The sequence below is a fragment of the Mustela nigripes genome, chromosome 4 (genome assembly GCF_022355385.1).
Source record: "Mustela nigripes isolate SB6536 chromosome 4, MUSNIG.SB6536, whole genome shotgun sequence".
NCBI classification, from domain to species: Eukaryota; Metazoa; Chordata; class Mammalia; order Carnivora; family Mustelidae; genus Mustela; species Mustela nigripes.
In genome coordinates, this window is record NC_081560.1 from 180,955,625 (window position 1) to 180,974,462 (window position 18,838).

The 18,838-nt window shown below is 44.1% G+C and overlaps 1 protein-coding gene across 2 annotated transcripts in view; it reads right to left on the bottom strand.

The window, feature by feature from the left end:
- The window catches only part of MCMBP (minichromosome maintenance complex binding protein), a 48,576-nt gene extending 42,641 nt beyond the window's left edge, over positions 1-5,935 (bottom strand). For both annotated transcript variants that reach the window (XM_059398706.1, XM_059398705.1), the window contains exon 1: positions 5,591-5,935. In XM_059398706.1, the coding sequence (XP_059254689.1) occupies positions 5,591-5,648 (58 nt within the window). In that variant the 5' untranslated portion in view covers positions 5,649-5,935. The remainder of the gene's footprint in view (positions 1-5,590) is intronic.
- Between the last annotated feature and the right edge of the window lie 12,903 nt (positions 5,936-18,838).

Genomic DNA, 18,838 nt, shown 5'->3' on the forward strand with positions numbered 1-18,838 from the left:
CTACTGCATGGTTGAACTTTGAAAATCTTGTGCTAAGTGAAAAGCCAGACACAGAAGTCCATAGTATTATTCCATTTACATAAATGTCCAGACTAGGTAAATATTAAACAGAGGTAGACTGATTACCAGAGAATGGAAGAAGGAGCAATTGGGAGTGATTGGCTCACTGGCACAGGATTTCTTTTTGGGGTGACAGAAATGATAGTGAATTGTACATTTCTAAATGGTTAATTTCATGTTATGTGAGTTATATCTCAATAAAAAAAATATTTTTTATTTTTATTATTTATTTTTTATTTTACTTTACACAAAGGGGGTGCCTGGGTGGCCCATTTGGTTAAGCATTCAACTCTTGGTTTTGGCTCCAGTCGTGATTATCAGGGCCTTGAGATGGAGCCCGACATAGGGCTCTGCACTCAGCTCTGAGTCTGCTTTAGATTCTCTCCCTTTGTCCTTCCCATTCATGCTCATGCTGTTTAAAATAAATAAAATCTTAAAAATAAATAAAGGCACTAAAAGCAGAAACAAAAGTGGTCACCTCTGTGGGGAAAGAGCATTCTTTTACTGATCACTTAATACCATTGTGATTTTTTTTATAACCATGTGCAAGGTATTATTTAATAACCTCGAAATGCATATATACATATTTGTACTTTTTGCCCCAGGTACTTCTCAGGGAACTTGCCCCACTGTTGAAGTGTGGGCCTCAGTAGTCAGGACTGTCCTACAAGACTCTGTGCCCTGGCCATAGCTGTTGGTGCATGGGTGGACTCCTGACTCCATGCCGGGCCAATCAGATTCTCTAGCCCTAGCATCTGGGATTAAGACAAAGATGCTACCTAGTGTGGAACTGAGAGCAAGTGAATTTGGGAGTTGTGGAGTTGAGGTAATTAAATTCATGTACAGAGATGAATGTGGCCTAAGGAAGAAAAACTGATAAGAGTTGCTTAGATTCCTGCTATCTTTCCAGTTCCTGATTCTGCTCTTGGGATGCCAAGATGCCCTCCCTATCTCTGGGTTCTACAGCCTTTTAACAAATGCCTTTTTTCAGTGGCCTACCAAGATCAGGACGATAGGAGAGATCTAAGGTGGATACAAACAAAAGGTGATGAATTATCTAGAATCATGGTGACAATAAAAAAGCAGACTGACTTTCAGTCGATTTTATTATTGCTTTAAATTCTCTAAAATGATAGTGATAAAGGGGCACCTGGGTGGTGCAGTCAGTTGAGCATCTGTTTCGGCTCAGGTTGTGATTTCCCATCCTGGAATCAAGCCCCTGCGCCAGGCTTTGTGCTTGGTGATGAGTCTGCTTGGGGATTCTCTCTCTGCCCCTCTCCCCCAGCTTACACTCTCTGTTTCTCTACCTCTCTCTCAAGTAAATCTTTAAAAAATAAAATAAATAAATAGAATACTAGTGATCAAATACTTCTCCCTATCCTCCTCCGCAAACCACTGCTTTTTGCATGAGCTAGTCTGTTAGATACAAAGTACCTTGAATGTAACCAGTAATAATGATCTTGACTGAACCAACAATCTAAAAAGAAAATAGTGAAAGAAATCAGAGTCCATATGCAATCCTGCTTTGTCCAAAATTAACAGAAGTCATTAATTCAAGTAAAGAAAATTTATTTTAAATATTAAAAGAAAGAAAAGTAAATAGAACCTTTTTTTTAAATTACAATTCCTGCCTTTGTTTAAAGGAAGTGATTTGATATGGATCACTAAATGAACAGTCACTGTAGGGACTAAGCCATTAGCACTATGCACATAACAGAGACCAACAAAGATAGGCTGAACCAAAGTATTTCTAAATCATAATTTAAACCTTTGGATCTCAATGTCCTGTACATAAGATCTTTTAGAAACTCTGAGGGAGGGGCGCCTGGGTGGCTTAGTGGGTTAAAGCCTCTGCCTTCAGCTCAGGTCATGATCCCAGGGTCCTGGGATCGAGCCCCACATCGGGCTCTCTGCTCTGCGGGGAGCCTGCTTCCTCCTCCTCTCTCTCTGTCTCTGCCTACCTCTCTGCCTACTTGTGATCTCTGTCTGTCAAATAAATAAATAAAATCTTTAAAAAAAAAAAAAAGAAACTCTGAGGGAAACATTAAAGATATTTTATGAATGCTTACAGGAAAAAAATGTACATATGAACAACTGTAATATGGCAGATACAAAATCAAAATACAGATTGTATCACAAAAATGAATTATGATCCCTGTAGTTATGACTGGCCACTCACTGAATTTCAAAGTTTCCTATCTGAATGAAGAAGAAAGAATTAGGACTTGCATGGGAAGGAACTCAAACCTGGTAGGATCTTGAATCCTCTGAGAAGAGGAGTTCCACCAGGACCGTCCTAAGTCTGAGACTTGTGGTCACAGTACCATCCCAGTTCACATTTGATTGATTAATCAGTCTTTTCACTGCCTCTATTCAGCACATATTCATTGAGCATTTTTTAACGTACAAGGTGTATTCCAGGCAATGAGGATATATTGGTGAATAAGTCAGATACAGGCCCTCAACTCCCTGAGTAAAAAACGTAGCAAAGGAACCAGGAAACAAGTTCTTCAACAACTTACTTTACGTATGTGAAAATTAATAAAAGGAAACCTCACTGAAGTGGACCTGGGTGGCGCTTGGGTGGCTCAGGTGGCTAAGCATCTGCTTTTGGCTCAGGTCATAATCCTGGGGTCCTGGGATGGAATCCGTGGTTGGGTTCTCTGCTCAGCAGGGAGCCTGCCCCCCCCCCCCCCCGCCTGCCTCTCTGTCTACTTGTGATCTCTCTCTGTCAAATAAATAAATAAAATCTTAAAAAAAAAAAAAATTAAGAAGGGACACCTGAGTGGCTCAGTCATTAAGATCTGCCTTCGGGTCAGATCATGATCCCGGGGTCCTGGGATTGAGTCCTGCATCAGGCTCCTTCCTAAATGGGGAGTCTGCCTCTCCCCCTGTTTGTGCTCACACACACACCCTCTCTTTTTCTGGAAAATAAATCTTTTTAAAAAATTAATTAAGAAAAATAAGTAAAGGAGCTAGAAGAGGCTGAAAAGGGGAGCTGTACCACCCAATGTCAATTATAAGAACTGTCATTTACACACCCCTAACAAGAAGTCTCTGCAACAGGAAAGAATCAAATACAGGCACCAACAGGGAGAGCTGTACATCGCATCTCCTACAGGAAATCTACTGGCCTTACAACTCAGCCACTGAGGAACCGACATCACCCTCAACTCCTGCTTTTCTCCAATGGGCTTTTCTTCAAAATAATCCATCCCAACGTCCTCATCTGTAAAATAAAGTTCCTCTCCTTTGTTTGTGGGACTTGTCTACGGTTTGCACAGCTTGCATGTCCCGAACTGCAGTTTTTCTGATATTTCCTCATAAACCCATTTTTACTGTTAAAGTAACTGGCAGTTTTATTTTTTAGATTAACACATGTTACTTTCCAGGACACATAGGATCCTATAGTAATCGAAGCAGGGAATACCTAACTTATGTTCCCAAAAGAAAAGAGTTAGCCAGGAATGTACAAGTGGAACGAAGTGGGCATGAGGCAAAGGAGACAGCTGATGCAGAGGGCCTAGAGGGAAGACTCACAACAAAGAACTGAAAGAAGGTTCAGTAGGAGAGGGAATGCCGTGATGAGAGCTGAGTAGGGGAGGAGCCAAGAAAGGTCTCATAAACCACTAGAGACATTTCTCTATCTGGGTGAAAATCAATTTAAAACAATTTACTACAAAACGGAAGAGAGTCTACAAGTTTAACACGTTGTGACTTACTTTTCACAGAAACATACCTGTAATGCTGTTATCATAAAGGCTTTCAATATATTCACGGTGATTAAAAAAAATACAGTGAAGGTAAATACTTCAGAACAGCTTCTCCCCAAAAATTATGACTATAAAGCATATTATTTTCTTCTCTATAACACACAATCTATATGGGAAAAGAAGGCATCCTGTGGGGAAACTTATCAACAAGGTCCAGGTGCCCACGACAATTTACAAAATTTGCAAAATACCGTAAAGCCAGTATTTCATACCCAAACACACCCTTTCTGCACTATAATGAAACGTGCCCCTTAGGAACACACACTTAGTATGCAAAATCTGACAAACACCTTCAAAACTACATCAAATATAAAATCATCCCACGTATCCGTCAAGACTAAGGCATGGGGTATTTCTCATAAATGTTCTAAATATCTGTAACTGGAACTTTGCCCTTAAGCACCAAAACTTTTTACTTTTGATGGAATTTCCCTAAAAATTACCTACGCATCTACACCCACCAACTGTGCAGTTTAATCTTCACTCCATATTTTGGGGCCATTGCTTGGGACATTAATTATGGGCTCCAGTATTCACTGTGAAGTAGAATTTAGTGGAGGTATAGGTGCCCCTTCCTCAAAGCATCCTATGGTTATAGTGATTTTTTTTTATCTTTTTAAAAATATATATACACATAGTTGTAGATTTCGTCTTTACCACTTGTCAGTGTTCACGGGCTACAATCCGGACGCCTATCCAGGCCTCCTCCTAATTTGCTGCTTCTAAGTTTCGGCCTAGAAAACCAGAAAACTAAACTAGCTCAAATTATATGGAAAATGAATAAAGAGTTGCTGAGTCCCTCCTACAGAAAGACATGGATTTTACGCCACCGATTTGGCTGCTGGACACTATTCAGCGTCTCACTAGCCCTACTCACCAATCCCCCACGGCGTTTCCCAGGAGCGGAGGCCACTCCTACAACGCCAAGTTATCTCCAGGTGCTACAACCTAAGGGATTCCGGGTTTGCCTCCACCACTCCTGAGTGCAACGTAAGGAGGGAGGGGGCCAAGATGACCAGTTCACCGCACGCCAACCTAAAACTCCCCCCGTGGACGCTTCACGGGAAAGTAGCATTTACAAATAAACGGCAATTAAAATGCACTAAGCTGGTCTGCAGCATTCTCGGCTCTTTCTGCGCAGGAGCTCTTCCGAGCGGTCCCACGTTTCTCGCTAGCTCTGGCACGAGAGGCGACGTGCACCTGGCAGGTGGAAAAGTCATCCCAAGAGCAAAATTAAGCCCTGACACCCAACCTCATCTCGGCAAGAGAGGATGTGTGCAATACAGTAGTTGGAGCCAACTTCTGCGGCGAGCGAGCACTCCCCCCACACACCGGAAGTTTTGAAATATCCTGCAGGCTCCCCGTAGGCAAAGTGCTTTTCCTCGCCCCGACTCAGCGGGTCCCCAGGGTTCAAGGACCCCTCGGCGAACTGCCGCACGCGGGGCGCGGGTCCCCGGTGCGCCACGGCGAGGAGCGAGGCCGGCAATCACGGCCGACCCCGGCTCCTCGCCGCGTAACCTTGGCCGCTCGCGAATCGCGAATCGGGCAGGTGGGAGGCACCTGCGGCCGAGCCGGGAAGCCGCGGCCCGGGCCCCCGCCCCGGCGCCGGCCCCGGGGTGCCTCGGCGTCGCCCGCGCAGGCCCGGCCGGCCGCGAGAGCCTTCGGGGGAGCCCCGCGTGGGGCCGCGCGGCGGGGCCGGGCCCCGAGCTCGGCAAACTCGGCGGCCCGCCCGGCCCGCCCCCGGCGCCGCCACTCACCGAAGAAGCCTTGCACGATCCCCAGCGGGTGGCTGAGCCAATCCTCCCCGCAGGGCATCTCGCCGACGGGCCGGGGCCCGCGCGGCCCGGCGTCCCGCGCCGCGGCTCCTCCTCGGGGGCTCGGTCGCTCGTCGCCCGCGCCCTCCCACGCACGGCGAGCTTCGGGGCGCGAGCCGCCCGGCCTCCCGGCGCCTCAGGGAACCGCGGCTGTGGCGGCGACAGCCCAGAAGCAGCTGGCCACGGGCAGGCGGCGCGTGCGGGCCCCCAACCTCCACTTCGCACAATGGCGGGAAATAGGCGCCGCCGACCGCGCTGCCTGCGACCTGGGTGGAGCTCGCGCGGGGAGGGGCGGCGGGAACGCGCGGCGCGGCCCCGCGGGCGGGAGGAGGGGCGGGTCGGCTTGCGCGGGGGCGGGGCGGGGCGGGGCGGGGCCGCGACGCGGCGGCAGACCGCCGCCATCTTGGAGATGGGCAAAAGGAAGGGCAGGCGGGGCTTTGGGGGGACGGGCGTCGTGGCCGAGGTTGACGTGTTGCAGTTTATCACGCTGCGCAAGTGTGAAGGGGGAAACTGCCCATGTCCAGTTTATTAATTCATGATAGGAGGCCTTGCCCAGGTAGGAGGCCGCAGCAACCTGAAAGTACAAACCCAAGGAGAACCCGGGGTCCTCTCTGGGCAGAATTAGAGGGTGAAACAGCCCTTGGGGTGCACCCACCTCCTCCTGGTGCTGATGTGGTTTTGGTTTTGCTCCTTTCTCTGTAGCCCTGCCTGAAACCCATGCAGTGATTTTTCCTTCAGCTACATAACATCTTATCCCACTGAGGAAGGTTTGCATTTTGGTAAGGGGCACTTTGAAAAACCCCAAACGCCCTTTGCTTGTCATCTCCAGCGCTATGTTAAAGGGACCAGTTCCTAAATGAGAGGCAAGGTCATAACTGAAAACCTACCTGGTCTGCCTCTCCCTAGAAGCTGGAAACAGCCAGGGAGCTTGGACAGGTTCATGCAGAAGGTGTACAGGCACACCGCGGCAATAAAGCGAAAATCGTAGTAAGGCGAATCAAACGAATTTTTTGGTGTTCCAATACACACAAAGATTATGTGTATGCCATACTATAATCTATTAAGTGTGCAATAGCATTATGTCTAAAAGAAGGTGCATAATTTAAAATATTGCCTAAAGGGCGGCTGCCTTCAGCTCCAGTCATGATCCCGGGGTCCTGGAATCGAGCCCCACACTGGGCTCCCTGCTTGGCGGGAAGCCTGCTTCTCTCTCTCCCACCTACCCTGCTTGTGTTTCCTCTCTCGCCATGTTTGTGTCAAATAAATTTTAAAATCTTTTTTTTTTTTAATATATTGCCTTAAAGATACTGTCTTCAGGGGGCTTCTGGGTGGCTCAATCGGGGTCACTAGATGGAGTCCCACAGCCAGCGCTCAGTGGGGAGTCTGCTTGAGATTCTCTCTCCCTCTGTTCCTCCCTTTCCCAAATAAATAAATCTTCAAAAAAAAAAAAAAGTGCTGTCATTTGAACTTTCAGCAAGTCATAATAACCCATCAGTGATCATTATAACAAACACATTAATAAGGAAAATGTTTGAAATGCCATGAGAATTACAAAACCTGTCACAGAGATACACAGTGAGCAAATGCTTTTGGAAAAATAACATCAATGGACTTGCTCACAATACTGTTGCCACAAACTTGCAATTTGTAAAAAGAAAAAAAAAACACACAAAACAAAACAAAACCCAAAAAACCAACAAACAAAAAATCCCCACAGTATCTGTGAAAGCAATGCATGCCTGTATGGAGATATCCTCAGAATGGAGATGGAGGCATCAGTACACACAAAAGATCAAATCTAGCGGTAAACTTTTAGCAAGGAAATTTGGAAAATATCCAAGTTTGGCGATGAAATAGCATGTTTCTCCTAGGCCTGGAATGTACCTGAGAAAACTGCAGTATCAGCAGCCGAAAATAGAGCTTATTAACAGAAGAATGATCGGAATAGAGTCGGGAAAGTGGGGAGCCTATGAACAAGAACTGAATTCAAATCTCAAGTCCCACTTGGGGCAAAGAGCGGGGTCATTTGTACATCTCATTATGAACTAATTAGTCGGCATACTGGATTATACATCTGGCTCTTGTGAGTCTGAGTGAGTTGAGAACACTGATGGAACATCCAAAGGCGCTACCACCACTGGGTTCATTTATTCATTTGTTTCGCAGAGAGGGTTGCCAAGTACCTCGTAGCAAATGGAGAAATCCCATATTTTAGCTTTGTGACCAGTAACATGCAAATTAAATGTATACAGCCATGAAAACATCTGTATTTAAGTCATAATAATCTAAGATTTGTTTTAGAGGAAATTGCAGATGGATACCAAGTCAGCAGTGGCTAGGGACACTGCAGTTTTAGGTTTCTCCCTCTGTATTTAGTTACTTATAAACAAACAGTTGCTCAGATTTACTTAAAGAGACACTGTGATATTTTTGAAATGTTGTTATTTTATAATGTGAATGACTGCAACATCTAATTTCTTGGTGGGAAGATTTGATACTACTACTAAGTAGTTGTGAAAACATAAGTGGCCAGGGCAGGGTCCAAAAGATACATCTCCAGGGCACGATTTTTTCCCCACCACCAGTAACAGCACTTCTGCCCCCACTCTCCAAGCCTGTATTTTTAAGGAAGGCATTAAGTAATTCCTTTACCTTTGTCGGGTAAAGGAAAAGGATGCTCAAGGGATTTCCTGAAATGTGACATTTACACTAGGACTTGAAAGATAAATAAGAGTTAACTAGGCAAAAAGTGGAGCAGAAGAGTGTTCCAAGTCTAGGAAAACAAAACTTGCAAAGAAAAATTAAAGTAATGACAATGTATTATATGACTTGGCTACTAATAGTCTTTATATAAGCATAATACTGTTAAAATTTGAATGTCGCTCTAACCAGCATTATAATTTAACTTTAGTGAGAGGCAAGAGGGGAAAGCGTTCATAAGTGATGAGAACACAGATCAAAAGGGGCAAAATCCTCATTGTTTATCTGGGACATCAGCACATAATGCAAACGGGAAAATTTTCAGAAGTGGCAACGTAACCACATTAATTTAAAAACAGAAATACTAAAAGAATCGGCTGAAAGAGTTGAATGTAGTTTCCTTCAGGGTGGGGTAAATTTCCTTTTAAGATATTTGCTAGTTTTCTGCATACTTGTTATTAATTCAACACCAACTGCCCTAGAATTTCCACTCGATTGTAAGATCCGTGAAGCAATGATTTTGGTATTTATGTGCTGTTTTATTCCCTAGCACCTAGAAGAGTGCCTGGCATAGCATAGGTGCTCAATAAATGGTTGCCTAATGGGTAATGCACATTTTCCATCAGTTGCCTCAATTTCCTCTCTAGGTGTTTAGACATATATTCTTGGATATCTTTCCCAGAGACTTTGACTTGTTCCAATCTGGACTTCTTGCCCTCTACCTCTGGTATAAAACTGTCTTCCTAGGGTCTCCTATCACCATTATCCTAAGGATTCTTCCTTTCATGTTTTCATTGAGACTTTGAAAAAAATCTGTTCCCTTCTTCTTCCCTACCTCCAGAGAGATTGCTTAGGGAAGAACTGCAATGCTTAGTTTCAGAGGTATAGCTGAGGCTGGTTACCCAACTAGGGACTACATTTCCCAGCCTCCTTTGCAGCTGGGTGGGGCTGTGTGATTAGGTTCTCACCAATGTACTGGGATTGAATGAAGTGTATGAACTTTTATTTCAGTGTCTTAGCAGAAAACTCTTGGCCTGGATACGTTCTTTCCTCCTTCATATTGGATGGAATGGTGATGACTAGAATGACCCTGTGTCAAAGACAGCCTGGATTTTCATAGGAATGTTGCATTCTGTGGCCTCTTTGTTACAGCTGCTAACATTTCTCTAAAGAATTCAGAGAGCTGGTATAAGTGGGGTGTTATAACGAACAGAAAGTATGGCTCTCATTTAGTGGTTGGAGAGCAGGTCGCAATAAGGGGAAGAGGAAATGGCCCAGAACATGAAGGAGACTGATTTCGTTCAGGCTGTTATAATAGGGAGAACTTTCATCCAGAAACATCTGGAAGACGAGGGTTAAATGCTGAGGTTTTGTAAAGCAAGGGAGTTGTTGAGGAAGGGGAGATGTGAGTTTTATGTTGGAATATGCAAAAGCAAGTTGGTCTTTTGCATTTATCCTTTTCTTGGAACACAAAGGGAGAAGGGATTTCTTAACTATCCTTGTTTTCTGAAGAGTAAGTGGGGGCAACTAATAGGAAATTTGGACTCATTGACCAAGTCCTGACTTTTCTAGGCCAATTGCTGCAGATATTGGGGGTCAAAGTTCTATATAAATATAGTTAAATATGGTTTGGCCACTGTTTGTATAGTCAGTCTCAGAAATAACATGGAAGCCACATATAAATTAAGTTTTAGTAGTTACATTAAGAGGTATTAAGAGGTACAAACTTCTGCTTATAAAATAAAGAAGTCACGGGAATGAAAAGAACACCATAGGGAATATAGTCAATAATATTGTACTGACTTCACATGGTGGCAGGTGGAAATTACACTTACAGTGGAGAGCATTTCATAATGTTTATAACTGTGAAATCATTATGTTTTACAACTGAAACTAACATAATATTATATGTCAACTATACTTCAATTAAAAATTGAAAACAAACAGGGGCGCCTGGGTAGCTCAGTGGATTAAGCACTGCCTTCGGCTCAGGTCATGATCTCGGGGTCCTGGGATCCAGTCCCGCATCGGGCTCTCTGCTCAGCGGGGAGCCTGCTTCCCTCTATCTCTCTCTCTGCCTGCTTCTCCGTCTGCTTGTGATCCCTCTCTGTCAAATAGATAAATAAAATCTTAAAAAAAAAAATTGAAAACAAACAAAAAACTATAGTGAGATACTATTATACACCCATTAGAATGGCCAAAATTTAAAATACTGGCAACACCAAGTATAGATATTACTGGTTGGAAAATAAGATGATACAGTCACTTTAGAAAATAAAGTGGGCGATGCCTGGGTGGCTCAGTTGGTTAAGTGGCTGCCTTCGGCTCAGGTATTGATCCCAGAGTCCTAGGATTGAGTCCCACATCAGGCTCCTTGCTCAGCGGGGAGCCTGCTCCTCCCTCTGCCTCCGCCTGCCACTCTGTCTGCCTGTGCTCGCTCTCACTCCTCTCTCTCTCTCTGACAAATAAATAAATAAAATCTTAAAAAAAAAAAAAAAAAGAAAGTGGTGGGGCATCTGGGGGTCTCAATCAGTTAAGCGGCCGACTCCTGATTTTGGGTCAGGTCATGATTTCAGGGTCCTGGGATCCAGTGCTGTGTTGGGCTCTGCACTCATCAGGGAGTCTGCTTGAGGAGTCTCTCCCCCTCTCATTCTGCCCCTCCCCCACTACATGCATGCTCTCTAAATAAATAAACAAATCTTAAAAAAAAAAAAAAAAAGAGGGCCACCTGGATGGTGCAGTCAATAAAGCATCTAACTCTTAGTCTTGGCTGAGGTCATGATCTCAAGGTCATGGGATTGACCCATGCAGGACTCTGTGCTCAGTATGGAGTCTGTTTGAGATTCTCTCCTTCTCCCTCTGCCTACCCCTCCAGCTTCTGCTCCTGTTTGCTCTCTTTCCTTTAAGTAAATAAAATAAAGGGTGTCTGGGCAGCTCAGTCAGTTAAGCACCTGCTTTCGGCTCAGGTCATGATCCCAGAGTCCTGGGGTCGAGCCCCACATCGGGCTCCCTCTTCCACAGGAAGCCTGCTTCTCCCTCTCCCTCTGCCTGCTGCTCCCCCTGCTTGTGCTCTCTTTCTCTGTATCAAATAAATAAATGAAATCTTTAGAAAAATAAATAATAAAATAAAATTAATGGAGTTTTTTAAAAAGATTTTATTTATTTATTTGACAGAGAGAAATCATAAGTAGACAGAGAGGCAGGCAGAGAGAGAGAGGGAGAGAGAGGGAAGCAGGCTCCCTGCTGAGCAGAGAGCCCAATGCGGGACTTGATCCCAGAACCCTGGGATCATGACCTGAGCTGAAGGCAGCAGCTTAACCCACTGAGCCACCCAGGTGCCCCTAAATGGAATCTTGAAAAAATAAATTAAATAAATCCTTAAAAAAGAAAAGAAAGCATTTTCTTACAAAGTTAAATATTCTTGACAATTCTATGCCAGATGAAGTGAAAACATGTTCACATGAAGATTTTTACATAAATGTTCATTTTAGCCTTAATAACAATAACCCAAACTTGAAACAACTGAAATGTCCACCAAAAACTGAATGGGAGGGGCGCCTGGGTGGCTCAGTGGGTTAAAGCCTCTGCCTTCGGCTCAGGTCATGATCTCAGGGTCCTGGGATCGAGCCCCACATCGGGCTCTCTGCTCCGCAGGGAGCCTGCTTCCCCCTTCTCTCTCTCTGCCTGCCTCTCTGCCTACTTGTGATCTCTGTCTGTCAAATAAATAAATAAAATCTTAAAAAAAAAAAAAACTGAATGGGAAAATAAATTGCAGTATAGTCATGCAATAAAACCTTATTTTTTTTTTTAAAGATTTTATTTATTTATTTGACAGACAGAGATCACAAGTAGGCAGAGAGGCAGGCACAGAGAGAGAGAGAGAGAGAGAAGCAGGCTTCCTGTGGAGCAGAGAGCCCGATGCGGGGCTCGATCCCAGGACCCTGAGATCACGACCTGAGCCAAAGGCAGCAGCCCAAACCACTGAGCCACCCAGGCGCCCCTAAAACCTTATTTAATAAAGAAAAAAGAATGAACTATGATTCACATGACCTGGATGAACCTCAGAAACATTATATTAATCTTCTATTAATCAAAAGATGCCAAGTACAAAAGAATACATACTGTTTGATTCCATTTGTATGAAACTTACTAAAGAAAAATGTAGGGAGGTGGGGAGGTGGGGTCACTGGGTGATGGACATTAAGGAGGATACCTCGTGTAATAAGCACTGAGCATTATATAAGACTGATGAATCACTGACCTTACCTCTGAAACCAATAATACATTATGCATTAATTAATTGAATTTATTTTTTTAGTATTTTAAAATTTAAATTCAATTGATCAACATATAATGTATTACTGGTTTCAGAGGTACAGGCCTATGACTCATCAGTCTTACATAACACCCAGTGCTCATTACATCATGTGCCTTCCTTAATGTCCATCACCCAGTTACCCCATCCCTCCATCCCCCTCCCCTCCAGCAACCCTCAGTTTGCTTCCCATGATTAAGAGTCTCTTATGGTTTGTTTCCCTCTCTGGTTTCATCTTGTTTTATTTTTTCCTCTCATCTCCTATGATCCTCTGTTTTGTTTCTCAAATTCCACACATCAGTGAGATCGTATATTTGTCTTTCTCTAATTGACTTATTTTGCTTAGCATAATACCCTCTAGTTCCATTCATGTCACTGCAAATGGCAAGATTTCAACTTTCTGATGGCTGCATAGTATTCCATTGTATATATATACACCACATCTTCTTTATCCATTCATCAGTCGATGGACATTTGGGCTCTCTCCATAGTTTGGCTATTGTGGACATTGCTGCTATAAACATTGATGTGCAAGTGCCCCTTCAGATCACTAGATTTGTATCTTTAGGGCAAATACCCAGTAGTGCAATTGCAGAGTCATAGGGTAGCTCTATTTTCAACTTTTTGAGGAACCTCCACACTGTTTTCCAGAGTAGTTGCACCAGCTTGCATTCCCAACAGTGTAAGAGGCTCCTCTTTCTCCACATCCTCACCGACATGTCATTTCCTGATTTGTTAATTTTAGCCATTCTGACTGGCATCAGGTAGTACCTCATTGTGGTTTCAATTTGTATTTGTATACAAATATGATCACTTTCCCCGATGCCAAGTAATTAATTGAATTTAAATTTTTTAAAATGGTGCCACCAAAAAAAAAAAGACAAATGTAAAAATAGAAAGTAGATCAGTGGTTGAGTAGGGCTGGGAGTAGAACTTACAAAGTTATGTAAAGGGCTGGAAAAAGGAAAACAAGGGAATAGTCTGGGGAATGGAATTATTCTACACTGATAGATATTTTTTGTCAAAACTCATAGAATTGTATACTCACAGTTCATGCATTTTATCATGTAAATTATACTTCAATAAAGTTGATTTGAAAAGCAAAAAGAAACTGGGACGCCTGGGTGGCTCAGTTGGTTAAGCTGCTGCCTTCGGCTCAGGTCATGATCCCAGAGTCCTGGGATCGAGTCCCACATCTGGTTCCTTACTCAGCTGGGAGCTTTCTTATCCCTTTCCCTCTGCCTACTGCTCCCCCTGCTTGTGCTCTCTCTCTTTGTGTGTCAAATAAATAGATAAAATCTTTTAAGAATTTTAAAAAAAGTAAAAAGAAACAGATAACATGTTTTTAAGATTTTATTTATTTATTTTACAGAGAGAGAAAGGGGGGAGGGGCAGAGGGAGAGGAAGAGTAAGAGAAACTCAAGCAGACTACATTGTGCACAGACCCTGACATAAGGCTCGATCTCTTGACCCTGAGGTCATGATCTGTGCCAAAATCAAGAGTCAAAGGCTAACTAACTGAGCCACCCAGAATATCTCCTCCCCAGATAACATTAATTTTAATATGTTTAACTCAACATATCCAAAATATTATAATTCGAATAATCAGTGTGAAGATTTTTAATGGATATTTTACATTCTTTTTTTTTAATGAATTCTTTGAAATCTGGTGTGTATTTTACACTTAAAGCACACCTCGATTCGGACAGACACATTTCTCCTCAATGGGCACAGGTGGCCACTGCAACCAGATTAGGCAGCACAAGAGAAATGAAGGCCTTCAGTATTCAGATCAAAGGAGGTAAGAATCTTTCTCAAAGATATTTTCAAGTGTCCTTTAAGATCTCTCAGGTAACTAAAGGATCTAGCTTTACAGCAAAGGTCAGATCAAAATTGTAGTTTTCCCACCCATGCCCATGGGGTTGACAGAAAAAGAGCTAAGGTCAGATATGGAAGTAAGGAACATGGAGCTATCAGGAATAAAACACCAGGACCTTGGCCTGAAAACGTCTGCAAATGGTCAAGCTTTATTTTTCTTCTTTTTTAAAAAATTTTATTTTTAGGGGTGCCTGGGTGGCTCAGTGGGTTGAAGCCTCTACCTTCGGCAGGGGTCATGATCCTGGGGTGTTGGGATCAAGTCCCGCATCCGGCTCTCTGCTCAGTGGGGAGTCTGCTTCCTCCTCTCTCTCTGCCTACTTGTGATCTCTGTCAAATAATTAAGTTAAAATCTTAAAAAAAAAAGATTTTATTTCTATTATGTATTTGACAGAGAGAGAGAGCAGTGAGACAGGGAACACAAGCAGGGGGAGTGAGAGAGGGAGAAGCAGCCTCCCCACTGAGCAGGGAGCCCAATGGGGGGCTCGATCCCAGGACCCCGGGATCATGACCTGAGCCAAAGGCAGACGCTTAATGACAGAGCTACCCAGGCACCCCTGGCCAAACTTTAAAGCGAGTCTCAAGCCCCATCCTGGTAGGAGCAGGAGGTGGGCTACCAAAGCTATACAGTTCCCAAAGAGGACATGCTTCCCAGTGTCACTTCCCAGTGGCCACAGAAGATCCTGGACAAGGAGAAAGCTCCTGAGGGCAAAGCTGAGGCCAGGGAAGACTATTGACTGGGGTAAGAGATCCAGAATCCCAAAAAAGAGGCAGCCAGGACTAGTGATAAATATTCTCTACGATCAGAGCAGGAAATATTTTCAATTTCTGCCTAGCAGGATTTCATTACTTCTGGGGGACAGTGGGAGTCTTCATGGCCATTACCCTGCCCCTCTTGTCACAGCCCAGGAAGAGCCATATCTGGACCTCATGGAAAAGGCTGAGCCGCCCCCAGCGATCCTGGGGTTTTTAAGATGAATGCAGCTGGTTGCTTCCTTTGGGGAGTGAGTATGTTCTATGTTTGGGAAGATGGGTTGGTATTTAGTGGCCAGAGGGACAGACTGTCGTGGTGCTGTTCATATGCTCATTTAAATCTTCTTCCTCCCTGCAGAACAACTACAGGATTGTAGTTAAGACGCAGCTGCTCAGGTGGGGAACAGCTCTTCCTAGCTGCTCTTGTACCGAGGGCCTTTTGCTGAGCTTGCACTGGTGGAATGTGAACAGAAGCACCTCGGGCAAGGGCCGCCTCACTTGTTAAGAGGAGATGTTTGTGCCCCAGCTCTGACCTCTTCCTGTGGCCACAGCTGGCAGGAATGAGAGCAGCCATGGAACCTTATGTTGAAGGTGAAAAGCTGGTTACCTACATGTACTCTTATGTGAGCGACAAATGAACGTTTATTTTGTTTGAGCCATTGTTGCACTTTTGGGTCTTTTTGTTATAACATCTCACATTCCCCTGTATGCTTGTGTTGGACACCGTGTTTCTTGTATCCCACATCAGAAGAATTTCTTGGCGTATTCCTTTATTTTGGTGGAGTTCTTCCTCTGTTTCCTTTCTTAGAAGGTGTGCTTGGTGGGGGGGTGGGGGTGGTAAGTGTTCTGAGAGCTGAATTCCTTGGCATTTGACCTGTTCTTATCTTTCTGGAATCTTTAAGGATCTTCTCTTTGTCTCCAGTGTTCTAGTATGTGTCTATTTTCAACAATTGTGCTGGGTTCTGAACCCTTTCAACGTGGACACTTGTATCCTTCATTTCTGGGAATAATTTTTTTTTCTTTGATGATATCCTCCCCTGCATTTTCTCTGTCTCTATTCTTAGCAGAATTCTTAATATATAGATATTGGCTTTCCTTGCCCGGCACTCAAATTCTCTTATGTTTCTTTTTTAGCGCCCATCTGTTTGTCTTTTTACTTCGTTTTTTTGGGAAATTTCCTTATTATTTATCTTCCTTCTACTGATTTGCTTGTTTGTTCCCTGAACATTTCTTTTTAAAATAACACCCTGGTCTTGTTTCTTGGTTACAGACCTTCTTACACCCCTGAGGTTATTATTGATAGATTTTGTAAGTCTTTTTCTTCTTGGGTGGGTTGTTCCTTCTACATTGCTATTTCTTCTTCCTTTTTTGTGTGCACCTTGCTTTGATCTCTTTCACGTTAAAGGCTCTTCTCAACATGTGGTTGTATTTAAAGTGTGGGGATTTGGGGGGGCGTGACTGGCTCAGTAGGTAGAGCATGCAGCTCTTGATCTTGGGGTTGTGAGTGTGAGCCACACATTGGGTGTAGGGCATACTTAACAAAAATAAAAATGAAAAAATAAAGTGTGGGTGATGTCATCTTTTTAAATCTTGTTGGTGGGATCCAGAGCTGATGGCCAAGAAAGAATTCTTGAGGTGTCTCTGGTGCAAAATGGTGGTTTTATTAAAGCCTAGGGACAGGACCCATGGGTAGAAAGAGTCGCTGCCTGCTACCCTCTGCTTCCCTGGGATTGTGAGAAGCAACTGATTATATACCTTGGGGTTGGGAGAAGAAATGATAAAGGGAAGTTCCAAAAGGACTTTCATATTTTAAGAAGACTCAGGATCCTGGAGAAAAGTTATAATCAACCTATCTCAAGTACTTGTCAGTGGTGTGACAAGGAGATTTAATTTTTATCTGCATTTCCTCTGCTTTTGTGTCCCACATCATGGCGACTAACAAAGTGATTGGGAGCCCAGAGCATATAAATAGGCTTGTTGACTGTGAGCTTAATTATGAGGTGATCTGGCTGGACTGTCTTTCCTTGGGAACACTGACTTCAGCACCTCTACATCTCTCCTTCCCATGCCCCAAAGAGGATTCTTCTAATCTCCTGCCTAGAGGTTGAAGACTTGTCAGCCAGTGTTTTTAGAGCTGAGTAGAGAAACTGGGCTGGGGTTGTGGGAGAGATTATTTGATTATTCAGTGAGCACATATTTGCTTAGTGTTCCTTCTGTTCCCCACTCCAGAAGGGAAAAGTTACAGTCTTTTTTCTAGAAGGGGGATGGTTAGTGGTCCAGTTACTCGGAATAGGAGGAAGGGGCCTAACTTCTCCAACAGTTTTAATCAATCTACCTAATTACAGGACCTCTCTCTAGCTTCTCTGCTCCTTCCTGGGGTGCCTGAGGTTATCAGGACCTGAGCCTCAAAATGATTTTATGATGCAAACGCGCGCGCAAAATCTTGTTGCTGTCAAATCCTCTCCCATCCTCGTCATCCTTATGGGTTTAAAAAACAAACACATCTAATAGCGTTTTGTTTTTGGGGGGGGGTAGATTTTATTTTTATATTTGAGAGAGCGGGAGAGCACAAGAGAGCTAGCACAAGCCGTGGGGAGGGGCAGAGGGAGAAGCAGACACCCCACTGAGCAGGGACCCCCAAAGCGGAGGAGTTTGATTCCAGGACCCCAAGGTCATGACCCGAGTTGAAGGCAGAGGTTTAACAGACTGAGCCATCCAGGAGCCCCCACCTATTTGTGTTTTCAGTAGGCCTTCGGGAGGAAGAAAATGACACTTCGGTTCAATCTGAACGTCTTTCCCCAGAAGTAACTCCTATTTCTGTTCATTCCCGCTGCCGTGGTCTAATTTGAGCCTCCGCCACTGCTTGCCTGGGCCACTGGCGCAGCCTGCTTGCTGCTCTTCCTACTTGCAGTTTGCTCCTTCCTCCTCTATGCTGCTACCCACAGTCCGAGTGGACCCTCCGCGGAGCAAATGTTATCTCCCTGCCCTCCTTTCAACCCTTTTTCAATTCCCTTTTGCTCTTAACTTGTAAGGCCCCGCATCATCTGGCCTCGCCGAATTTTTCATTCTCATCTCCCCACTTTCTCCCAGTTGGTCATTGGGCTCCAGCCAGACTCTAACACGTGTGTCTCTTCACACCCAAACATGGTGTCTCAGGGTAGCCCTACCTACTGCGACTTGACTGAAATGACCTCTTACCACTTCCTCCGAAACCTCCCCACCAAATTTTCCAGTTAGCTTCTCCTCATTGTCTTCCAGATTCTGACTTTAATTTTTCTTCAAAGAAGGCTTTCTTGTCACTCAACACTATGCAAGTCCTTATTGATGGTCTGATTGGTCTAAATATTTGCTATCTTTCTCCACAGAAGGGTTAGGCCTCCCTCCCCTGATGGTATCCATATCCCACAGGACACACTGGGAATTTCTATATTACAACTTCCATCACACTATAGTTTACTGTCAGTATGTGTTTAGTTTTCTGTCTTCCCAGCCAAAGTATACGGTCTAAGAAGGGAGGGTCTTGTATCTACCTTATACACCACCATACC